This window comes from Eutrigla gurnardus (genome assembly GCF_963514095.1).
Source record: "Eutrigla gurnardus genome assembly, chromosome: 16".
NCBI classification, from domain to species: Eukaryota; Metazoa; Chordata; class Actinopteri; order Perciformes; family Triglidae; genus Eutrigla; species Eutrigla gurnardus.
In genome coordinates, this window is record NC_139927.1 from 13,021,457 (window position 1) to 13,042,777 (window position 21,321).

General features: G+C 42.6%; 2 protein-coding genes across 2 annotated transcripts; both read left to right on the top strand.

Moving 5' to 3' along the window:
• The first annotated feature begins 1,939 nt into the window (after window positions 1-1,939).
• Window positions 1,940-5,643, top strand: LOC311026888 (acyl-coenzyme A thioesterase 1-like). Its single transcript, XM_084030604.1, has 4 exons — window positions 1,940-1,969; window positions 3,051-3,617; window positions 3,700-3,902; window positions 4,488-5,643. Exons 2-4 carry the CDS (start codon window positions 3,161-3,163, stop codon window positions 5,073-5,075), a joined length of 1,248 nt encoding a protein of 415 aa, XP_083886730.1. The 5' UTR covers window positions 1,940-1,969; window positions 3,051-3,160; the 3' UTR covers window positions 5,076-5,643.
• Window positions 5,644-6,851: 1,208 nt separating this feature from the next.
• On the top strand, window positions 6,852-17,645 carry gpr176 (G protein-coupled receptor 176). Its single transcript, XM_084030339.1, has 3 exons — window positions 6,852-7,610; window positions 12,901-13,153; window positions 15,602-17,645. Exons 1-3 carry the CDS (start codon window positions 7,373-7,375, stop codon window positions 16,830-16,832), a joined length of 1,722 nt encoding a protein of 573 aa, XP_083886465.1. The 5' UTR covers window positions 6,852-7,372; the 3' UTR covers window positions 16,833-17,645.
• Window positions 17,646-21,321: the final 3,676 nt, after the last annotated feature.

The following is a 21,321-nucleotide window of genomic DNA, read 5'->3' on the forward strand; positions in this document are numbered from 1 at the left end:
TCGATTTCAAAATAAAAGCACAGCATTTAAGGCCGGTGGGGAGACAAAAGAAATCGACTATAAAGGAGAAAAGAAAAATACACCAAAATTCAGAACAATGAAAACAGCAAACATTTTGACCGGATACTAATTATCGCATGCATTGTGGTGCTTGTGATACCAGACTGTAATTATGGAATATAAAAAAGTGGGTAAACAACCTCCACTCGGTGGAAATTATGAGACAATTGTTTATATAAACAAAAATATTTGTTGAAAATCATGAAATACAAAAAAGGAGTCCATTATGGTTCCTTTTTTTCTGAGAGAAAGTATCTTTATACAAACACCTCTTGTAAGGTGAAGGCTTGCTTCAATATTTCGTTGATTTGACATTTTTTAAATTGTACAACATACACAATTAATTATAATTCATATACAAATACACAATGTGCTGGCAAAACAATGCACCACTGCAAAGAAACATCAACAGAGGCCATTTTCCTATTCCCTATGTTTGCAAACATCTCTGTCCTATAGATCACAACATTATAGATTCAATCATAAAGCAATGTATAGAGAAATGTTGGAAGATAACTGGATTTTATGTATTTATACCAGTTATTTTTTTTGCAAAGGTATTCCAAATATTTGCATGGTTGTTCAGTTTGTATTTTACAGTTTTATGTGTTTACCTTCTGCTTTTAAACATTCATTGTATTGTCCTTCCAATGTTGGTCTAAATAGTCTCTGTTCTTGTTATGATGTAATTGCACTTAATAAATTGTGCAATTGTCCACATGCAACATTTCATGCAACTGTTGTTGCGGAGGAAGGAAATTCATATCCAGGCAATAGTGTCAGGGGATACTCTACTTCTAAAATGCATACTAAGGTTGAAAGGTGCTTCAACACGTCAGTCCAAACAAGATCATTATTAGTGAAAAGCATAACATTTTGTTTAATTGGCACACACATAAATAGATTTTGACATGTATGTTGATTCTAAATAGCTGCAACTAAATTCACTTTCGCTTTCACTTCAAATTCCAGTTAATTTTGGCCTCCTCCCTAGTCTCTGCTTACATCCCCCCTCCTGTCTTAATTTTCAACTCCTTGTCCATGAAATAGCCCTCTCACTCCATGATCCCAGAGAGTCCTGGTACTGGCCAAGCAATGATTAATTGTCTAAAACTCCTGCTAAACACCTTGACATGCCTTTGACTTCTGTTAAGAAACTGACAAGACACCCGCAGGGTCTATCCGGAAGATAAACAACAGGCAGCTGAGAGCAGTGTTCTGCCATTTTGGATCATTAACATGAAAATATATGCAGCAAGGTGGTTCAACTAATCACATAATGCATTCCACAGGGGGGCATGTGGTGTAAATTATTCCTACCGTGTAGGCTACTGTTCTTGCCTTACTGTGTGCTTGCTGATAACACTAAGGTGTACTTCAAATTCCATAAGCCAGCATGTCACAATTAAATGTTACTATTGTACAGGAAGGTCGCCTTAAGTTTCTGTTGTTAACCCTGTGCCATCTAGTGGCTACGTCACCTCCCCACAGACATGCACAGGTTCTCGACTCGATCATATTTTATGGCAAATATATATTCCTTATTCAAATAAATTTCATTTTATCTTTGATAATAACACACCAATCTTTGTTTTCACCGGTGTCAGGGTCAACTGAAAAATATAAGGACAGTTACATTCCACAGGGGAGGGATAAACCACTGATTTCCTTGTCGTACTGCCACCCTTGATTTTTGTTTTCATAATGACATGTTAAATAAATATTTTGATATAGAATGCGTGTACAAAGCGACACTGCCCCTAAACAAACAGACTAACGCCAGAAGCAGATGATAAAAGAAAGTGGTCCCCCCTTTCTTTGGCAAAGTGGTAGCGCCCAGTTGCCTCCCACTACATGGTTATTTATTTCCTTGTACAGATTCGCCTAGAATGCTTCACAGTTAATACAGGTATGGCCTTCAGTCATTTTCTAGCGGTGAGATGAGATATGTGTTCACAGTATGACCCAAAGGAGTCTACGAATAACCAGTTTGTTCGAAACCGAGACGGTAAACTAAAACAGAAAAAAACTACAACTAAACTTGGCGTTGCACAATTACTGCCTTGCTAAGTAGTTAGCCTGCGTTAAATAATTAAGCTAACGTTATTTTCACATTTTAGTTGTATCCACGTTGTAAAGTTAGCTTTCATGTTTGGGTTGTTTTGGACCAGTCACCGGTTGTGAGCTTGTGTTAGCTTGACCTTTCACCCAGTTTTGTCGCGTGTCCTCTGGATGAATTAGTTTCCATCCACCGAAGACGATTCTCATGAACCACCGGTCAGTCAACTCCGTCACGTCGTCAGTGACAGGCCATAGCGTTGTTGTTTATTCAACAGAGTTGAAACCTAAATGTTGCCCGTCTGACTTTCCTGTAGTGTTATAATTATGCAGGCTTATGTCTTCATTCACTTTACTTCTGTAATATATATATTTTTTATATTCTCGCCCCGAAATGTCTGAGCAGGGTCCTGTCAATGTATTCCCAGTAAATCATCACATTTATTTTAGTTTTAGAGATGGCACTGTTAACACAATATAAATGAATCTATTGGGAATATCAGTCACTAAACCAAACAGTTGGCAATATATTGTGCCCAGGATCACTTCAGTCACAATGTGAATTTAAAATGCCAAAAATGTAAAACAAGATTTTCAGCATGATGTGAGATGATCTACTGTTTTGTACATTTCAGTACTTTCATTCATGTGTCTGCCTTTATTGATAAATGGCTAATGTAGATATCGAGCCTGGGACCAACAAAACAAAATATATAAACGTTAAGATCAACAACTTGAACACACCAATTCATTGCATACACACCAGCATCATTGCACACCATCAAACATGTTCAAATATTGTAATTAGAAGAATATCATTGATTTGTGAAAAATCACAGCATTGTTCTCATCTTTTTTTTGAGGCACACATTGGTGATGTTTTTTTTCTGGGGAAAAATGTACATTAATTTAATTCTCGATTGCCATGACAGATGCAGTGACATAGCTGTACCAACAAGCCCAAAGAAAAGAAGGCCTGAGTGAAGGGAAAGGTCATTGAGACAACTACAGTGAGTCACTGTTCCCATCTTGCAGAGCTGAAATGGCTTACTCATCGATCCGCCTGAAAATTCTACCCAGTGTTCGGTGTCTCTTTGATAAACTGGTGCAGGTAAAAGTAGAGGGACTCACTCCTCACAAACAAGTCCAGTTAAGATCCAAACTAGTTGATGACAGAGGGGTGATGTTCAAGGCTTCTGCCCTGTATAAATCAGATGAAAATGGCGAGGTGGATGTCAGCCGTGCACCCTCTCTGGGAGGAAGTTATACTGGAGTGGAGCCCATGGGTTTGTTTTGGGCCATGGCACCGGAGACTCCACACAGTAAACTCCTGAAGAAGGATGTGCTCCGTCCAACATTGGTGGAGATAGAAGCACTGAGTGGAGAGACTGGTGAGCTCTTAGCCTCTGAAACAAATGAGCGAAGATACATGACAGAGGGAATGAAGAGAATACCTGTGCAAGAGGGAAGAATACGAGGAGTTCTCTTCGTACCCCCAGGTTAGTTGTGTGCTGTTGATGACAGTCAGATAATCAGTCATCAGTGATCTACTTAACCTTTTTATTTTTTTGTTTTCTCCAGGTAAGGGTCCATTCCCTGGAATAGTGGATTTGTACACATTTGGGGGACGTCTTTCTGAGCCCAGAGCCAGCCTCTTGGCAAATAAAGGTTTTGTTGTTCTGGCACTGGCCTATTTGGGCTACAAAGATTTACCAAAACACCCTGAAAAGTTGGATTTGGAGTACTTTGAAGAGGCTGTAACATATCTGAGGAAACAGCCAGAGGTTAGTGTTGAAGATTGAAACAGTCAAGACCATCGCATTTATATTATTAGAATGTCTATTTGATCTTTCCTTTATGATTCAAATGATGCATTGTGCTTATTGTGAAAATAGTGTCCACTTAATTAATAAGACATGCAATGAGAATGTATTAGTATACAGAATGTACTGTGTCAATGTTGCCATCTACTGGCTACTTTCTGATGGTAACTGGAGCTAAAACGATTATGAGTGCTCAGTGGAGAGGACATTAATCTCAACTATTTATATAACTCTAGTTCTAAATAATTAACATAATCTTTAAGTTTTGGACAGTTTGTTTATGCAAAGCAAGACAATGTCACGTGCGTTACAAATTATATATAGGACACGTTTCAGTATTTTATGAAATTATTAGATTAAGCGATTAATTGATTAGTATCTGTGGATGGCTAAGTAATGAAAATTATTGTTTATTTTAACCCTTGTTAGTTTGAGCTCTGGTTTCGTATAGAATTGATTCCTATGTATTGATCATATGAAGAGCGACATATTAGCAGGGGTACAATATTCTAAACATGATTATATACACAATACCTCTCTTTGCAGGTTAAAGGTCCTGGGCTTGGCATCATATCCATCTCTCACAGTGGCGGTGTGGCGTTGTCCATGTCATCATTCCTCCCTGGAATCTTAGCCACCGTCTGTATTAATAGCTGCAATGCAAATACTGTGATTCCTTTACACTACAAAGACATTGTTATACATCCGCTTGCTGTTGACATAGACCATATTACAATCACAGACTCTGGGCTTGTAGACGTACGCAATGCCTTAACTGACCCTTCCTTGGAAGAGAACAGGGCGTCATTGATTCCAATCGAACGTTCCAGCTGCCAGTTCCTGTTTGCCGTTTCTGAAGATGACTATAACTGGAACAGTCTTGTTTTTGCCAAGCAGGCTGCTGCAACACTGAGAAATCACGGCAAAGAGTCTTTTAAGGTGCTAACATACCCTAAAGCTGGACACTTTTTGGAAGTCCCCCACATGCCTTTTTGTCCGTCGGCGTTTCACAGAGCAGTAGGGACTAATGTGGTGTTTGGTGGGGAACCAAAAGCTCACTCAGATGCTCAGCTGGACCTGTGGGAAAGAGTCCAAGAGTTCTTCAAGAGCCACTTGGACAACAAGAATACTTAGCAAGCAATGCCGGGTCAAGTGTATCAAACAACCCTGAATGGCCATCATGAGCAATGCTTAACCTTGGTTTTAGATTCTAATGAATATGATTTTCAAAGGGGCATCAAATGAAAACAAAAATCACGTATTCAGGTCTAATTCTTTTTCACAGCAGATATGTTGATAGCTGCAAAACCACAGGTGTACCGATCATAATAATACCAGGAGCCCAAACCTGTTGCATCTAAAAGGTATGTAGTCATCATAATGAAGATAACCTTAACCATTACTGTTATTAATTACAGCTGTGCTTTTCCTGCAAACGCATGGGAAAAAATCCTACAAATAATTGGTTTGAAACATTTGAAGGGGAATAAATTATATTTAAATCCAAAATAGAGATATGATGCATCGAGAATTGTTTAATAATTGAATCGTGACCCTCTGAATTGTAATTGAATCGTGAGGTGATTGAAGATTCCCACCAGTGTGTGTGTGTGTGTGTGTGAGAAAGATACTGTACTTTCTGTTCTTTTGCTGTTTCCATAATACTGTGGTACCACTGTTGTTGGAGGTTTAATAAACTACAAGAAGCAATAAAGATGTTGAATCAAAAGGTAAACGTGCTCTAAAGCCTTACACTAGTTGATCAGCAGTTGCATCATCTTGTTGTTTCAACCTCTATTCATTATGTTTCCTCTTACACCAAACAGAGGCGTTCATTAGTCTCCCAGAATAATAATTTGTGTAAATGTTGGCATCTAGTGGCAGCTCAGCCTTCCTACGTTTATCTTTCACGCCTCTCACACAGTGTGAGGTTTTTTTTGTCACATGAGTTATACCGTGGAACAGATGATGAAATATTGTGAAACAAAAGCATATATTTTAAATTAACATTAATCCCACTGTTTTTTTTTATTCCCATGTTAAATTTCTAAACCTTAGATTTTTACATGAAGGGGTGTTGTCTGTTTCAAAGGGAAGTGGGTTTGCATTGATGATGTAAGCTTTTTCTCTTATTAACAATGTAGCCCGCATCAAAGAGGAGACTTATTCTGAAGATCTCTTTCAGTATATCCACCACTATGAACATCCTGTGTTTACAGAATGTGGTGGGGACATGCATGCATTTTCAATCAGACAACAGAGGAGACTACTTTTTGTTGAGCCAGTGTGTCAGACAGACATCTCTTCTGTGCTGAAAACTGCAATCCATTTATTCAACATTACAGGAAGGATTGACTCTTCTTAATTCCCCCAAGAATTGTTATATGAATCATTTTTAGCTTTGCTCTTCATCTGTTTCTCGACAAAGGGGTTCCGCCCCGACTTACACAAAGGAGACGGAGTCACTCACATGAATTAAAACAAAGTAAATTGTAAAATAGGGTTTTGTTTGACTGAGGTATGCCATCTCCTACTTGGGTATTTCCAGCAAACCAAAGAGGAATGTCACAAGTTCCTGTGAGAGAACAGTCCGAGCCAGACAACATCAGGGTTGTTGTCGAGGTTAAACCATGTCATGTTGGATGTCTGAAAAGCACGTTTTGGGGGTTGCCTAAAACACAGATTGATTGTGTGCCTTATTATTATAACACGTATACCCAGATGTCTTTGTTTACATTGTATTTTCTGAACGTGTAACTGATATGGTTGTGTGGTGACATCTTTTTTTGAGTGTGTAATCCCCTGCCTTCTTCCCCTGCTTGTCATTCATAAGATTCAGTTAGTTTCGCTATAAGAAGAGGAGGGGCTCCACCTCTCCAGTATTGCACCCTCACGCTCTGAGATATTCATTTGCGAGGCTCTCCACACCACTCAGTCTACCAATTAGCAGCCCCTGACAGTGCGATTGACAGCGGCAGGCTGACAGACACTATTTCCCCCTCCTTTTCTTTTCTGGACGTCGATGGGTCGTGGTAGCTTGTTCCACGGAACGGACACTTGGCAGCCCTTTGTGGTTTTAGGTCGCATCCAGCCAGCCTCACTGCGCACGGATTCCAATGACTTGATTTCTGCCATATATCCACACTGAAGGATTATGGGTCGTCCAGCCTAGACTTCGTATCCCCCCGTGCTTACATGTATGGTCGTTGCACCATGCGTTTTCCTGACGACAGAGCACCTCATCCCCGGCACGCATCGCCTACCCGTGTCCGTCTCGTGTCTCCACTCACATCTCCGCATGCAAGCTGGGTTTTCTAGTTTGTGCCACCTTTGTTTCTCTCCCCCCACCCCCCTGCCCCCCTCCAATGCTGGCTGCTGACGTCCCGCCAGCCTTCTCGCAAACCGTCAAGGACCTGCGGGGTTGAATCGACATGGGAAGCCTGAGCCGGGCTGCGACGGTCGGAGACGGCGCGGCCAATTTCACAGCAGCAGCAGCGGCTCACCTCTGGCTGGAGCTGCTGAACGCGTCCAGCCCGCCGACGTGGTGGGACGGAAGCCCACCTGCCGAGGGGACCGGGCTGGATGAGCGGCAGCACCTCGTCCGCGAGCAAGCCTACCGGGACTTCACCACCACCATCCAGGTTTTCATCCTCATAGGTTCGCTGCTCGGTAAGTCGCCTCCCTGCAGAATACACATCTAGGAAACATCCTCTAGCTTCATGTTCTCCATGGGCCTCAACTGTTTGATTCCTGAATCTGGGTCAGGAGAACCTGAAGAAGGTGTCTTCTGTACCAACATGTGAAAAGATGGTCACTGTGACAACAACTGGGCTATGACTAAACACGCGGAAAAAGCCATCAATTTAAAGATGTGAAGATGTAGACAGTGATACAAAACATATCCCCATCATTTTGGTGCACATTCTTCAATTAAATCATATATTCTCTATATACCCAGAGGTTTTAATACGGAAGGTTACACTGTTAAATACTACTTGAGGTTATTTATTGTCAATGAAATGCAAGTTGTCATCCCAGTTTTGCTAAATAACAAAATATGCACAACAACACAAAATGGTTATTATGGTGGAGGGTGGAGGATGAATTTGGGAGTCTCACAGCCTGAGGAAAGAAGCTGCTCTGAAATCTGGTGGTACGGCAGCTGATACTTCTGCATCGCTTGCCAGATGGAGCAGGGTGAACAGGCTGGGGCCTGGTGGGTTTTGTCTTTTAATATTCTTTGGGCTCTTCGCAGGCACCTCTTGTCACTAATATCATTCATTCTCTGTAGATAGTGACAATGAAGTTCAGGGTGGTTTCAATCACAATCCTGAGCTGATGCCAGTTTGTAGTGTTTCCAAGATGCTCCTCAGTAAAAGTTAACAAAGCGTTGCTTGGGGAATTTAGCCTTCTTAAGTTTCCATACAAATGCATGTCTTCGCCTAATCTTTTCGAAAAATCAATAATCAGCTTCTTGATTTTACTGATGTTGAGCCGTAGATTGTACTCTGGGCAGCACTCTGCTATTTTGTTGGTTTCTTGTCTATATGAAGTCTCATTGTCTGTAATCCAACTGATTGTGGGTGTACAGCTTGAACAGGAAGGGGCTGAGCACATGGCCCTGGGGGGCTCCGGTGTTCAACACTAGAGTGCGAGAGGTGTGGCTGCCAATCCGAAGTGTGTCTCTTTGTGAAGAGGTCTAATAACCAGTTGTAGCTCAAGGCCAGAGTGCTGAGTTTACCAATCAGTTTCATGGGGGAGGTTGTTGAGATACTGAATGCTGAGCTGGAATCAACTAACAACATTCTGATGTAGGTGTTATTATTTTGTTGTTGTTATAGAGGAGGGCAGAGGAGACATCATCCTCTGTTGGCTTTATATGCACACCGGTGAGAGTCCAGGCTGGCTGGTTTCTCAAAGCAATTAGTCAGAATGGAGGTGAGTGCAACAGGGAGGTCGTCATTGAGACCGGACATCCCAGACCTTTTCAGTACAGGGACGATGGTAGCTGTCTTAAAGCAGTAGGGAACACTCTCCTCTCACATCCGCCGTGGATACTGACTGCAGGCGGTCCTCTGGAGGCGGGGCAGACTTGATAGCTGACAAAGAGTCTGAAGAACAGGCTGCTACTGATGATGATGATGATGATGATGAAGAAGGAGCCGTGTGAATTGATGGACCGCACCAGCAAGGCAGCGAAAAAACATAATCCTTGTGTCTAAAGGAACATATGAATGTATTTGTCACAAACATGGCTGTAACATCCCTCCACCATGATTACTAGTGCTGTACGGAAAAGTAGCCCCTCAATGAAGTGACTGCATAAGGAGTTCCCCGTGATGAAACTGATGAAAGTCGCTCCAAAAAAGGCTAAACTTGACTATGGCTCTGGTTCAGTATCACCTCCTGATATAAAAAATATAAAATAAATGCAAAATAAGTAAATGATATCCAGCACATTTCTCTATAAAGAGGTTTCCACTGTACACTATTTGTAGAATTTAGGAATGCTGGCTCCCCCTGTGGTCGCATCAAGAAGGACACTGTAGCAGACACAAGTAGAAATAAAGACAATAATACAAATAATAATAACAATGGACCTCATTCACCAAGCGTTCTTAAGAAGAATTTTCTTCTTACACCCTACTTACGCAGTTTTCACAAAGATTCTGGCATTCACCATGTTTTCTTATGTTGGATTTGTTCTTAGGTAAGAACTAATGCTGGATGTGTTGCCGCAAGCAGGTGGCAAACTGCTTTACAAACTCGAGACAATCCCTACAAATACCACCGCAGAAAAATGGTTTTATTCTTGCGAAAACATTACAGCCCATAGGCGCCCTCAGCCAAATCCACCAATGCCATGAAACACGGTGTAACATTTCTACATTAGCCCCCACAACAAGAGACTGTGCGTCCTGACCCACTCCTAGGACCGGGCTTCAATCCTGACCCACTCCTAGGACCGGGCTACAATCCTGACCCACTCCTAGGAACGGATTTGCTGTCCAATTCTGCAAGCAATAAATTGGTTGTTTGTTTCTCAATAAATGCTTTAAGATTCAGAAATTTATAGTGTGAATAATTATAATTTAGAACTCATTTCAAGAAAGAAATGCATCACTTCAACAAACAGGTTTCAGTGCATCTATATTTTTTAAGATTTGTATTCATTTCCTAAACATAAATCACTCTAAATCTGATTAATGCGCCATCTGATGTCAGTATGTGGCTGTCTGGCTCTCTTCTGTACTCTGTTGGTTACCATTCATAAATAAGTCTCATTGGAACTAATTATAACAGCACAGGGATCCAACTAAGAAGGCGTGTAGCGTGTGTAAATTATGTTTCACACTTTCAAGTGTGTGTGTGTGTCTGTGTCTGTGTGTGTGTCTGTGTGTGTGTGTGTGCGTGCGTGCTTGCATGCTTGTGTGTGTGTTTGCGTGCGTGTTTGCATGCGTGTGTGTGCGTGGTTGCCAAGGTGTTTCTCGAGTGCCAGGTGAGTATTTCAGGCACAGAAGAAGGAAGTGATTTTCACAGATAATGCAAGCTCGGATTATAAAAGAGTAAATGGCCCAATGTCGTCTGCATGAAAAGCACTCGCAACAACACCTTTTTTAATTAGTCACAGTTACGTGAAGCACTTAAGACTTATAAAAACTGACTTTAATAAATGTTCTCACAAAGCAGTCAAATTCTTACCTAATGTTTGTCTGATGATGACAAAAAAAACTGCAATAAATGTAGAATTTGTTGAAATTAATTGTTAAAAATTACTTATCCAGTGAAATACCTCAACAACCATTGGATGGATTGATGTGAAGTTTTGTGCACACATTCATGTCCCCATCAGGATGAACTCTAATAACTTTGCCTTAGCCGTCAGATTGCACTAAAATACTTTGGTCTGACAGAATGACTGCAAAATGAATCTCATGTACCTTGTGTTTCGTGTAAGTCAACAGATGTTAGTGTGCCATCATACTGGACTAAGATGCTGAAAACTGTACTTGCTTGGCATCAGCATGTTAACATTGTCACTAGAACCATGTTAACATGGAAGCTCCATTGTGCTGGTATGGCTGCAGAATCTTGTTTATATCCATGATCTTCTCCCAACATTAACTGAGTGTTTTAGTCTTCCTCCTTCCAACCTTACCCATACAATTTTGTTTACCATATACAATCCGTAACCCTAAACGTACTTTTGGTAGTCATCCACAGATACAGTCAAAAGCCCCTGAACAAGGCCTCTACTGACTATGCAAATTGTGATTTTGGTGCTTAGAACGACAGGCGAAAAGCTGCTTGATGTTGTCATAACAAACGCAAAATGTGTTCAACACAGGAGACCGCTGTTTCCTATCAACACTGGTTTCTTATAATCATGACCACGATGTTGACAATCTCTCTCAAACCTCTCTTTTATATAATGATTTCATTGAACAATGAGCAATTGTGCTAGTTTCATTATCCCAATGCCAGTCAGCTTCACAGAATGTAGAGGCTGAGCATTAATTACTGCTCCATCAGGGTTTCCCTGAAATACTCCTGTGTGCCGTTAGACACGAGCAGTGGAGCACAATGTCCTAAAACGGCGTCTTCCAGCTCTCTAAACCCTCTTAGGCCAAGTTCCAACAACCTAATCATCCACTATTATCCAGCCTATACATCTAATCTATAAATACATCATTTATCAGCTGTTGTAGTCAGATTTTTTTATTATTGCAATTGAATGACGAGTGCTTGTTTTTCCCGACTGTGTGCTGAACATCTGCAGACATCAGAAACAAATGACCCCAGGAAGAAATAACACAGTTTTCCTCACCAGAGAACATCATGCTCCGTCTCTAACAATGGAGAGCACAGCTAACACATTACTGGGTAATTACATTTGGAGAGACTGCTATCACGTGTCCCTGTGTGACCTGACATCAGTCGGCACTCGGCAGGGAGTGTAACGTTCACCTTTTTAAAGCTCATTAACAATCCTTACTCTCTCATCACTCCAAATTATGGCTGGGTCTTAACACAGAAATGCCATTTTTCCCCGCTAGCCTTATCATGTGCTGTCTCGCTCGCTTTAATGGATTCGTCCGCCCGGCAGAGGAATCCAACAATTTGGAGTAGTGATGAAAAAAAATGATGTTGAGTACTTGGAAAAATGCTCATTTTCAAATGTGACTTTCCCCTGAGTTTTTGTATTGTTTATTGTTGAAGCACACTGAACACGCATTATCTGTAGTCTGCAGTTTTTGCCTTTAAAAATGCACCACTTGATTCGGTAGTCAAGGATGGTGTAAAATGAGGAGCTTGGAACCAATGCGTATTATCTGGTTAATGCTATATTTCTCACTGTTCTGTCCGTCTAATCCTTTTACTCTTTAATGTAGTCAATCGCGGTTTGGTGATGGATGGACATCAGAACGACGTGGTAGATCAATCGTCCATCCATCTGTGCTAACTCAAATAGATTAGACCGACATCCCCCTTCTTTCATACCAATGGACAATTTAGAGTCTCCAGGCAACCCGACTATTTTCCTCTCTGGGCTGTGGGAAGAAAACGAGGTGATCAGAGAAACCTAAACCTGAACAAGCGTGGCTATAGAAGGTCCAGGCTGAAATGTCTTTATAAACATTTTAGTTGTTACAAATGTTTTGTAGGGTTTCTTCCTTTAGTTACATTCAGTTGGCCAGGTGACAGTAGAAATCAGGTGCCAAAAACGACAGCACCAATAAAGATGTTGGTCCTTTTACACAGTTGGTTACAAAGGGAAAAAAACCCAACCCTCCCCCAAAAATATTACTTTTAATGATACACATTATGCTTTGCCAAGAAAATGTATTTGATTGTGTGCCATCATAGCAGGCAACTAAAACTTGGACCTATAATTAGGATACTAAAGACGTAACATAACACATTCTAAACCTCCGCGCCTCTTCTCTCCACCCAACAGGAAACGCCACGGTGTTGTGGTGCACCTGCCGCACCACCGTCTTTAAATCGGTGACCAACCGGTTCATCAAGAACCTGGCGTGCTCAGGAATCTGCGCCGGCCTGGCGTGCATTCCCTTCGACGTGGCGTTGGGAGCCAGCCCTCGCTGCTGCTGGTGGCTTCACACTCTGCTGCTCTGCAAAGCCATCAAGTTCCTCCACAAGCTCTTCTGCTCCGTCACCGTGCTCAGCTTCAGTGCCATCGCCCTCGACAGGTCAGTCATTTACATTGATGTTATGGTTAATGCAGACAGAGGGGATGCAGTCAGATGATTGGGGCTCGCAATTGATCTTACAAAACAAGTAAAAAGAACCACTGACTTTGAGTTGTGTTTAAACATTTTTTTTTTCGAGTCATTCTCTTCCTGACTTGGAAGTATAAATATCCACGCTGCACAAGTGGAGCATCATCTGAAAGACTGTCTTGTTAGGGGAGAAAGTGTATTCAATCTCCATCTACACCCCGTGGTGTGGAAGAGAGGGTTTGGGGGCAGGGGGATCGATGGAGCATGTTTACACCACGCTGGGCGGCCGCGTCCCAGGATTCCCTGCAGCGCTAAAAGCTGAGAGATGGCTGCTGCTGGCCACATATGGTTCCATCTCTCTCTCATTTTATTCATAGCTTTCTTTGTCTAACAGTACTTTTGTATTACTGACAACATTTGAAATACTCTACTAGCAGTGTTGCTACGTATATTGCTCGTACTACCAGAACTGTAAGTTTAGAAACACAGTGATTGTTGTATGTGTATATATCCTCGCATGTGTGGGATCTGCACTGAGTGCTAATAACAGTGAAACCACCTAACCCAACAGTTGCGCTATTTCGATGATAAAACTGTTAGCATATAAAATCTCTGATCTTTGCACGTTAAAAGCACAGAGCCGCCTCATTCTGGATATTTAATTCATAACACCAGCATGTACTAAACTCCTGCAGTTCCCTCAAACTATATCTGACTAGATATGTACATGCAGGAAATGAATATTGCATGACTGCAGTACATGCGGGCTACTGCTCTATGAAGCCTCATTCTCCATACTTTAAAGGAGTCATAACCTGGTTTTATACGTATCCAGCCCCCCTTGGATCGCTTTGGATCAATTCGTAAAACTTATTAGAAAAAAAATAAATAAATGTAATCAAACATTGAGCTTGTTCTGATCCTTTTTCGTACCGCGATTTTATCACGCGAGATTACGCGCGAGGTTTTGACTGGTCCGGATGTGCATTGTATAATATGTAATGAGGCGCGCGTTGATTCGCCGCAGGAAGGACAGAGCCGGGGGGGCTTGCCTGCATGCAGACTCCAAAACATAAACAGCCCCCTTTCATGGCGCACACACTAAATGACGAACCTTACGGAATTCAGGCATTTATGTACGAACCAGAGTCGGAACCCGAACCGGAGAGTGAAGAGCCAGAGACGGTTGAAGAGACACGTTTACAGCAGGACGTCAGGTAGCGGACGGGGGGGGGGGTTGGGTGGTGAAAGAGGGGTGGGCTTATGCAAGTAGCCTCCACGGTGACGTCACCGTAGGCGCAGAATCAAAATCTCGTGCTTTAGGAATGCACACCCTTGTGTGCTATTCCTGTTCGGAAAAAGAGCAGAAGCGAAAAAACGGCGCCACTTTCAAACTCCAGCCTTTCAGGCAAGTTTCAACTGAGGTCAAACACAGATATGCATGTTTTAACAAGAGAAATTGCGATTTCCTGGTGATGACTCCTTTAAAAAATCATGTAAGTGTGAGGTTCATTTCTTGTTTTATGGCGATTGCAGGCAGGCCATTCATCATTGCAGCCTCGCCTCAGCCTTGGATTCAATGCTACCAAGATTATTTTGCCTTCACAATAACTAATACAGTCAGAATAATATTAAATCCACACACACACACACACACACACACACACACACACACACACACACAATGCAGGGAAAAAAGCCTCCATGCGTTTTGTTTAGTTTATTATTAGCGACAGGATGAGATGCAGATGAGAGACAATCTGCACACCATTATAGGAGGAGATCTAGTTTCCACAAGAAATTTTCCTTTTTGTTTCCTCAACTCAGATTCATCCATTCTCCCCCAGAGTTTGTTTTTCCGAAAGTATTTATTAAAAAAATATATATTTATGGTAAAAAGAACCTGTAATACAATAACAGCATGAATGTGTTAAGAGGCCGACAGATACATTTGGTGTCTGCAGATTAAACTCAAAACAAATGCACCTCTTTGCTTTTTGTCAGCGTTTCAGTTTATATAACAGGTGCTTGATGTTTTTTTTTTTTGTATTTGTCTTTCCAGCAGAAGCACTTGAAGCTCTGTTGCGGCGAGAGCTTCCGGTTTTTCTTACCGCACACGATTCACTACACGGCTATTTCCAGAGCAGGATACAGCCTCTGTTATGAGTTTGGATATTTAAGGCACATTCACTTGTGTTTCCATGTAAATCACCGTAGTGAGAGATCCTCATAAGCCACGTCGGCGTGACTGCATTCAGGCAAAACTCTCGCTTGTGGTCGAGAGGGAAGCGCAGGTGTTGCTAATCGAATTAGTGAGAGCTGAGCTCTATCCGAGTGTCTCCATAAGAAGTAGATAGTAAATCTTTTGTGTGGGAAAAAGTCACTTTGTGCTGAAATAATCTGTCTCCGTGTGTCCAGGTACTACTCCGTGCTGTACCCGCTAGAGAGGAAGATCTCGGACGCGAGATCCAGAGACCTGGTCATCTACATCTGGGTCCACGCCACGGTGGCGAGCCTCCCCGTGTTCGCCGTGACCAACGTGACCGACGTCTACGTCACCTCGTCGTGCTCCGACGACCACGCCCGCTCCCTGGGCCACATGGTGTACGTGTTGATCTACAACGTCACCACGGTGATCTTCCCCCTCGCCCTCGTCTTCCTCTTCATGCTGCTGATCCGCCGGGCGCTCAGCGCCAGCCAGAAGAAGAAGGTGATCATCGCGGCGCTGCGGACTCCCCAGAACAGCATCTCCATCCCGTACGTTTCCCAGAGGGAAGCCGAGCTGCACGCCACCCTGCTGGCCGTGGTGCTGGCTTTCTCGGCCTGCAGCGCCCCCTACGGAGCCTTGGTGGTTTATCGCACCATTTTGGCGGACACCAAGGAGCTGCCCGTCTCGCTGTATCTGACGGCCCTCTGGCTGCCAAAGATGTCCCTGCTCACCAACCCACTTTTGTTTCTGACGGTTAACCGCTCAGCGCGTCATAGCTGGCTGGACCTGCTGGCCAGGATCCACAGACGCTACAGCCGCCGCAACGTGGTCACCACCGGGGGTCTGGCCTCTTTAGGAGCAGAGGGTGTGATCGGGGAGCCCGTGGGACTGGAGACAGCCGGCCGCTCGGGGAGCCAGCTCCTTGAGATGTTTAACATTGGCCAGCAGCAGATCTTCAGGCCCGCTGAGGAGGAAGGGGAAGAAGAAGATGCAGAGCTCCCTTCTCAAGGATCAGGAGGCTGCTCGGGGCCCAAAGAGGACCACAAGGGTGGTTCAAGACTGGGGAGCCTCAGAGGGGAGGTGATCACCAAAAAGGACTCTCTGCAGGGGACAGTTGGAGGGCTGGTCATCACCAAGGACGGCCCTCCTTCTATCTTAGCCCCCCGGGCGTCTCCGGTTCACACATGTGCTTACACCTCTTCGTCTCAGGTGGCACCAGCTACACCTACAGAAGCCGAGGACTCCACTCAGTTTGGATTCGGACCCTTCGAGCTGCCACCTCAGTGGTTACCAGAGACCAGGAACAGCAAGAAGAGGCTGCTGCCTCCGCTGGGGAACACACCGGAGGAGCTGATCCAGACCAAACTGCCCAGGCCTCGGCCCGAACGGAGAATCAGCAGGAACAACAAGGTCAGCACCATCCCCGCTGTGGACCCGTGAACCGCCGCCGGCCTATTGACCCGCGACACAGTACGCAACTCATTACAGGGTAGGCCGCTTGGAAGGCCGTGCCTTTTCAGGATATTGACGTGTCATCTCGGTGAGATGCTTGGTTTGTTTCGGTGAATTCAAACCTTTTATCCAATTTTCTCAGACGCTTTGGTAGAGGCCCAGGTTTTCCACTTTACTGCACAAAAGCGAGACGCCTGAGGCCCTGCAGTTCTTTCATGGACGAGAACCAATTTGATATGAAATATTTACAATGTTGTGAGAAATGTGTCCACCCAGTCCAACTTCTCTACGGCAGATCCCAGTGGCATGATTAAGGACTCCCATGACGGCCGCATGATTACTGATGTAGGTACCTTTTTTGAATCTCCCTGTCGTGATTGAGGCCAGAATCAGCAGTTAAATAAACACTGTAAAAATACAATTATCCTGAGAGATGCACTGATACAGAATAATATATTTCCGTAGCAAATAATCAAGCGAGGATATTGAACCTCCCAAACAAAGCGGTTTGTAAAATGGCTATGCTGCGACTGCACTCTCTAAATGAACACATTTCAGCGTGGGTCCTTTCATTTTAACCCTTTGTGGGACTAACCGACTTTGGCTTCACCCCCTTTACCTCTCACTTTTGGATGATATTTAAAATTTCTTCTAATGTGGTAGATGTTGTTGTCATTTGTACTTTTAAATGTAAGTGGATTTGATAAAAGATGAAAAGTGCAGATGTACTGTATGCAAGTAAATGTGATAAAAAAATATTGAAATTTTCAGAGTTTGGTGCGTTTGGACTTGTTTTCTGAAAAACAAAGTGCATCAAATAGAAAAAAATGGACGAGTACTGTGTGTTTTGATGCTTATAAGAAAATCCAGGTGTTATTTGTTATTGATTTCTCCCAGATTTCCTGAAAATCAATTACTCAATCAAATGACTCCAAATAAAGCAAGTAGGAGCTACAAGTGCATAATTGTTTATCATCAGAAGCTCTGTGAAGCTCTGGTTTTCAATTTTCAGTTCCTCTGACTCTGATACTGTCGGCTCTCCTTTGTGATGCATAATTCAATAGTGGCGGCCTCAACCTGAAGCTTTGGCCGAGGTAAACAGAGCTGGGCTGCACTTCAAATATTTGTCAAGCCGTAACTCCCTTTGGGGCTACCCACAATTCCCTGCTGTGTCCACAAAGAACCTGAATCTATGCTGCATCCTACCCATGCTGTTATCAGGCGAAATTGTGCAGTCACGGCTGACTGGAAACGGTATCCGTTGCTTCTACTTAAAAAAGCAGGAAAGAGACGAGTAATGTGTTTATTCTTATACATCTGCTTTGCTAATGACTGTATTGGGACGGCTATTGGAGAATACAGTATGCTATGCTAAATATATAGCAGTGAGCCCAAAATGCTGCTGGTAATTCAAAGCGAAAAAAGAAGGTAGATCTTTGATTTCTCTTCTTTAATTTAAGGCACATTCAAACCTGGAACCATTAAGACGTTGACAAAAGAGATGTGTGTGTGTGTGTGTGTGTGTGTGTGTGTGTGTGTGTGTGTGTGTGTGTGTGTGTGTGTGTGTGTGTGTGTGTGTGTGCGTGCGTGTGTGTGTGTGTGTGTGTGTGTGCTTCAATCAGCTTTTTGCATGGATTTTTCATATTTTTGTTTGTCATCTTTCACTCTGGCTTTAAGTGGGCGGGGCCCAGATGGAAAAAAGTGACGTCATTTGTTTCTGTGCACCAATCACAATGTAGTGACTTTTCAATCCAAATGTGATGTGACAATGATGTTGGCTTTTTTTAACCCCAAACTGCTTAGTCATGAGAAGATTTCCATCAAAGATTTCATGGACTCTAAAAGCCTCTGTGATTTATTGAATCATAGAAGGTTGAACAAAGTAATGAACGAGGTCCAAATGATCTTCGTCAGCTGGTGGAGTTTGAGATGTCAGGGGTGTCATCGCACCATGAAGACTTTAGACTGTATTTCTGAGAATAATCAAAACGGCATAAGTTTGTTCATCATATTGCGTAATCTTCATCAGCATCCAGATTCAGGGTCAACAATCCATTTTGAATTCGAGCTTTCAAGCCAAACACTTTTGAGGAGTTATTAAAGTGCTCAGGGTTTTTTTTTCCAGAACAAGCTCCAGAACATCTTAACTGACCTTATGGTGATATTGTTGTCTGAAAGTGTTTCTTTTTAAATATACTTAAATGCAAATGTATTTTTTATTTATTTTTTTAATGTTGACTCAAGAAATTGACAACACTACGTCCATATATTTGCCCCGTTTGCAGCGATCATATCCAGGATAATGCACCATAAGTATAAAATATTGAGTCCTTACGCAACCGCTGTACATGGGCCTTGAAACTCCAGCAGTTTGTTTTTCTCTCCAGTGACTTTTCAAAGAAAGTAATGCTTTTTGCTGTGTGTTTCACATATTTTCAGACTGAATTTGAGTGAATGTCTAGACGTATTAATAAGAGATCAGAGGCTTACCGCCTACTGCAGCATATTAACGATAAAAAACCAGGTTCAGGTCATGTTGCTCCAAACCAGTGTTTATTAGTGTGAATATGCCTCTTGTTAGCATTAGCAGGGGACGTTACGGTTGCAACATTTTGAAATTACAGCATTCTAGCAGACGCAGTCCAGACTGTAAAAGTGGATTTCAATCTCCTTTGCAGTTTGCGTAAGAAGGAGCACATGAGGGGTATTTAAAGAACAGAAGCAGGAGAACAAAGTCTCTGTTTGTTGTCAGCCTTTGTTGACTGTAATCTAAGCAGGAATTGTCGTCAGTGGTGTTATTCATGTCGTCACTGGTGTCGTCACCGTTGCTGTTTTTGTTGGCCCGCCCGGTCTTCATGTCCATGGAAAATGGTATTGTATTTCTGGTACAGTCTTAAGCCAGCGGGTACAATCAATTCCGTGGTGTTAGAAGGCAAACACAATGGGTAGGAGATGGGGATTTAAAGGGACATGAACACATTTCAAAGGTATAATGTGTTTTATTGATTGATTTTCATGAAAAGATATTTATGCTGCATAAATATGCCTTTTTTTAGACTAACTTGTGGAGATGCATCACAGTAGATTTGTTCCTAATTGTTTTGTTTTTATTGTGCTCAAGCATTATACAAATAGGTCCAGTCAGCGTCTGAACTTATGACTTCACATTTGTATTTATTTATGTTTTAAATGTTGCCATTGTACCTAATTAGTGTAGTTGGTTTAAGCGTGAGGCTCAAATCGCCTGTGATAACCGCTCTTATGACGGATGCTGGTGAAGGGGCGTACAGCAAGTATTTTCTCACTTCCCTTCAACGGTTCCTGTTCACAGCAAAATGAATTATGGTCCCGTTCTATTTAGTGTTTTGCAGCCATTCCAGTGAGCCAGCATGCACGATACCAGGGCCCCCGTAAATGGAAACGGGGCTATTCATGTTATTGACTACACCTGTATTTACAGTTCTATAGGGTGGCTGCGCTTAGAAGTATAATTTCATGTGATGATTGAAATATTACTGTGACCCAACAGTGGTAGAGGAAATGAATGCATACAGAAAATGTACTCAAAGCACTTAAATGTAAAATTATTGAATGTAAAATGGCCCCTGCGACTACATATTATATATTCTATCATAATATTATCATTATTCATGTAAAAGCAGGATTTTACTGATGTAGTGGGTTAGGGAGGAACTCATGTGTAAGCACAGGACTGCCGCTAATGAGCTCTTTCCTTACGGATTGACCTGCTGATTCTTCTCCCCATCCATCGATGTACCATTCAATCTCCTTCACGTCCATTAAAACAAACTCCCAGCTGCAGCCGCTGAAGGCGGGCAGCAACATGTGCATCGTAGCGTGTGCTCGGTTCATTCAAATGCACAAACAATAGTGTAAATTTCATACGCTTTCTCTAGTCAAAGCTTATTTTCATCGGGGGGAAAATCAGTCACCAAGTAGTTGACGCAGCCATTATCGGCGCCATGGAAACGGTAGATGTGCAGATGTGGCATGAAAGAGTTTTTAACAACTTCATCTTTTCTTTTTTTTTGGTTAATCATCAGTCATAACTGGAAGCAAAGACAGATTTAATTAGTATGGTTGCTAGGCAACAGGTAACCCAGATGCTTAAGCGCAGGTTGCAGAGTGGCTACAGTGTGTTTTCTTCTCCCCCCTCCGCTTGCTTCAAACACATAATAGGACAGAAAAAGTGTGGCGCGCAGGACATGACGGTGTTGATGTAGGGCGACTGTCAGCGGAGTCCAGCTTCTCCTCCATCTAACGGAGATCATTTTGTAACCGGCAACGTGATATTTTTGTTGTTTTTGTTTTTCCGGTGCTTCAACTATCTCACTCTGATTCGTGTCTGATGTTTCAGAGGGATTCAACTCTAACTCACACTTACTGAATGGTATATTTTCCCACAGCACGATTGAAAATGTATAACTGACTGTCACTTCATTTTGCAGGTATTTCA

What these genes read in the sequence shown, in the direction of transcription:
- LOC311026888 (XM_084030604.1), top strand. Translation starts at nt 3,161, where the DNA reads ATGGCTTACTCATCGATCCGCCTGAAAATTCTACCCAGTGTTCGGTGT. An exon ending in AGTTCTCTTCGTACCCCCAG is followed by an intron (nt 3,618 to 3,699) that starts GTTAGTTGTGTG and finishes TGTTTTCTCCAG; the next exon opens with GTAAGGGTCCATTCCCTGGA. An exon ending in ATCTGAGGAAACAGCCAGAG is followed by an intron (nt 3,903 to 4,487) that starts GTTAGTGTTGAA and finishes CTCTCTTTGCAG; the next exon opens with GTTAAAGGTCCTGGGCTTGG.
- gpr176 (XM_084030339.1), top strand. Translation starts at nt 7,373, where the DNA reads ATGGGAAGCCTGAGCCGGGCTGCGACGGTCGGAGACGGCGCGGCCAAT. An exon ending in CCTCATAGGTTCGCTGCTCG is followed by an intron (nt 7,611 to 12,900) that starts GTAAGTCGCCTC and finishes TCCACCCAACAG; the next exon opens with GAAACGCCACGGTGTTGTGG. An exon ending in AGTGCCATCGCCCTCGACAG is followed by an intron (nt 13,154 to 15,601) that starts GTCAGTCATTTA and finishes CCGTGTGTCCAG; the next exon opens with GTACTACTCCGTGCTGTACC.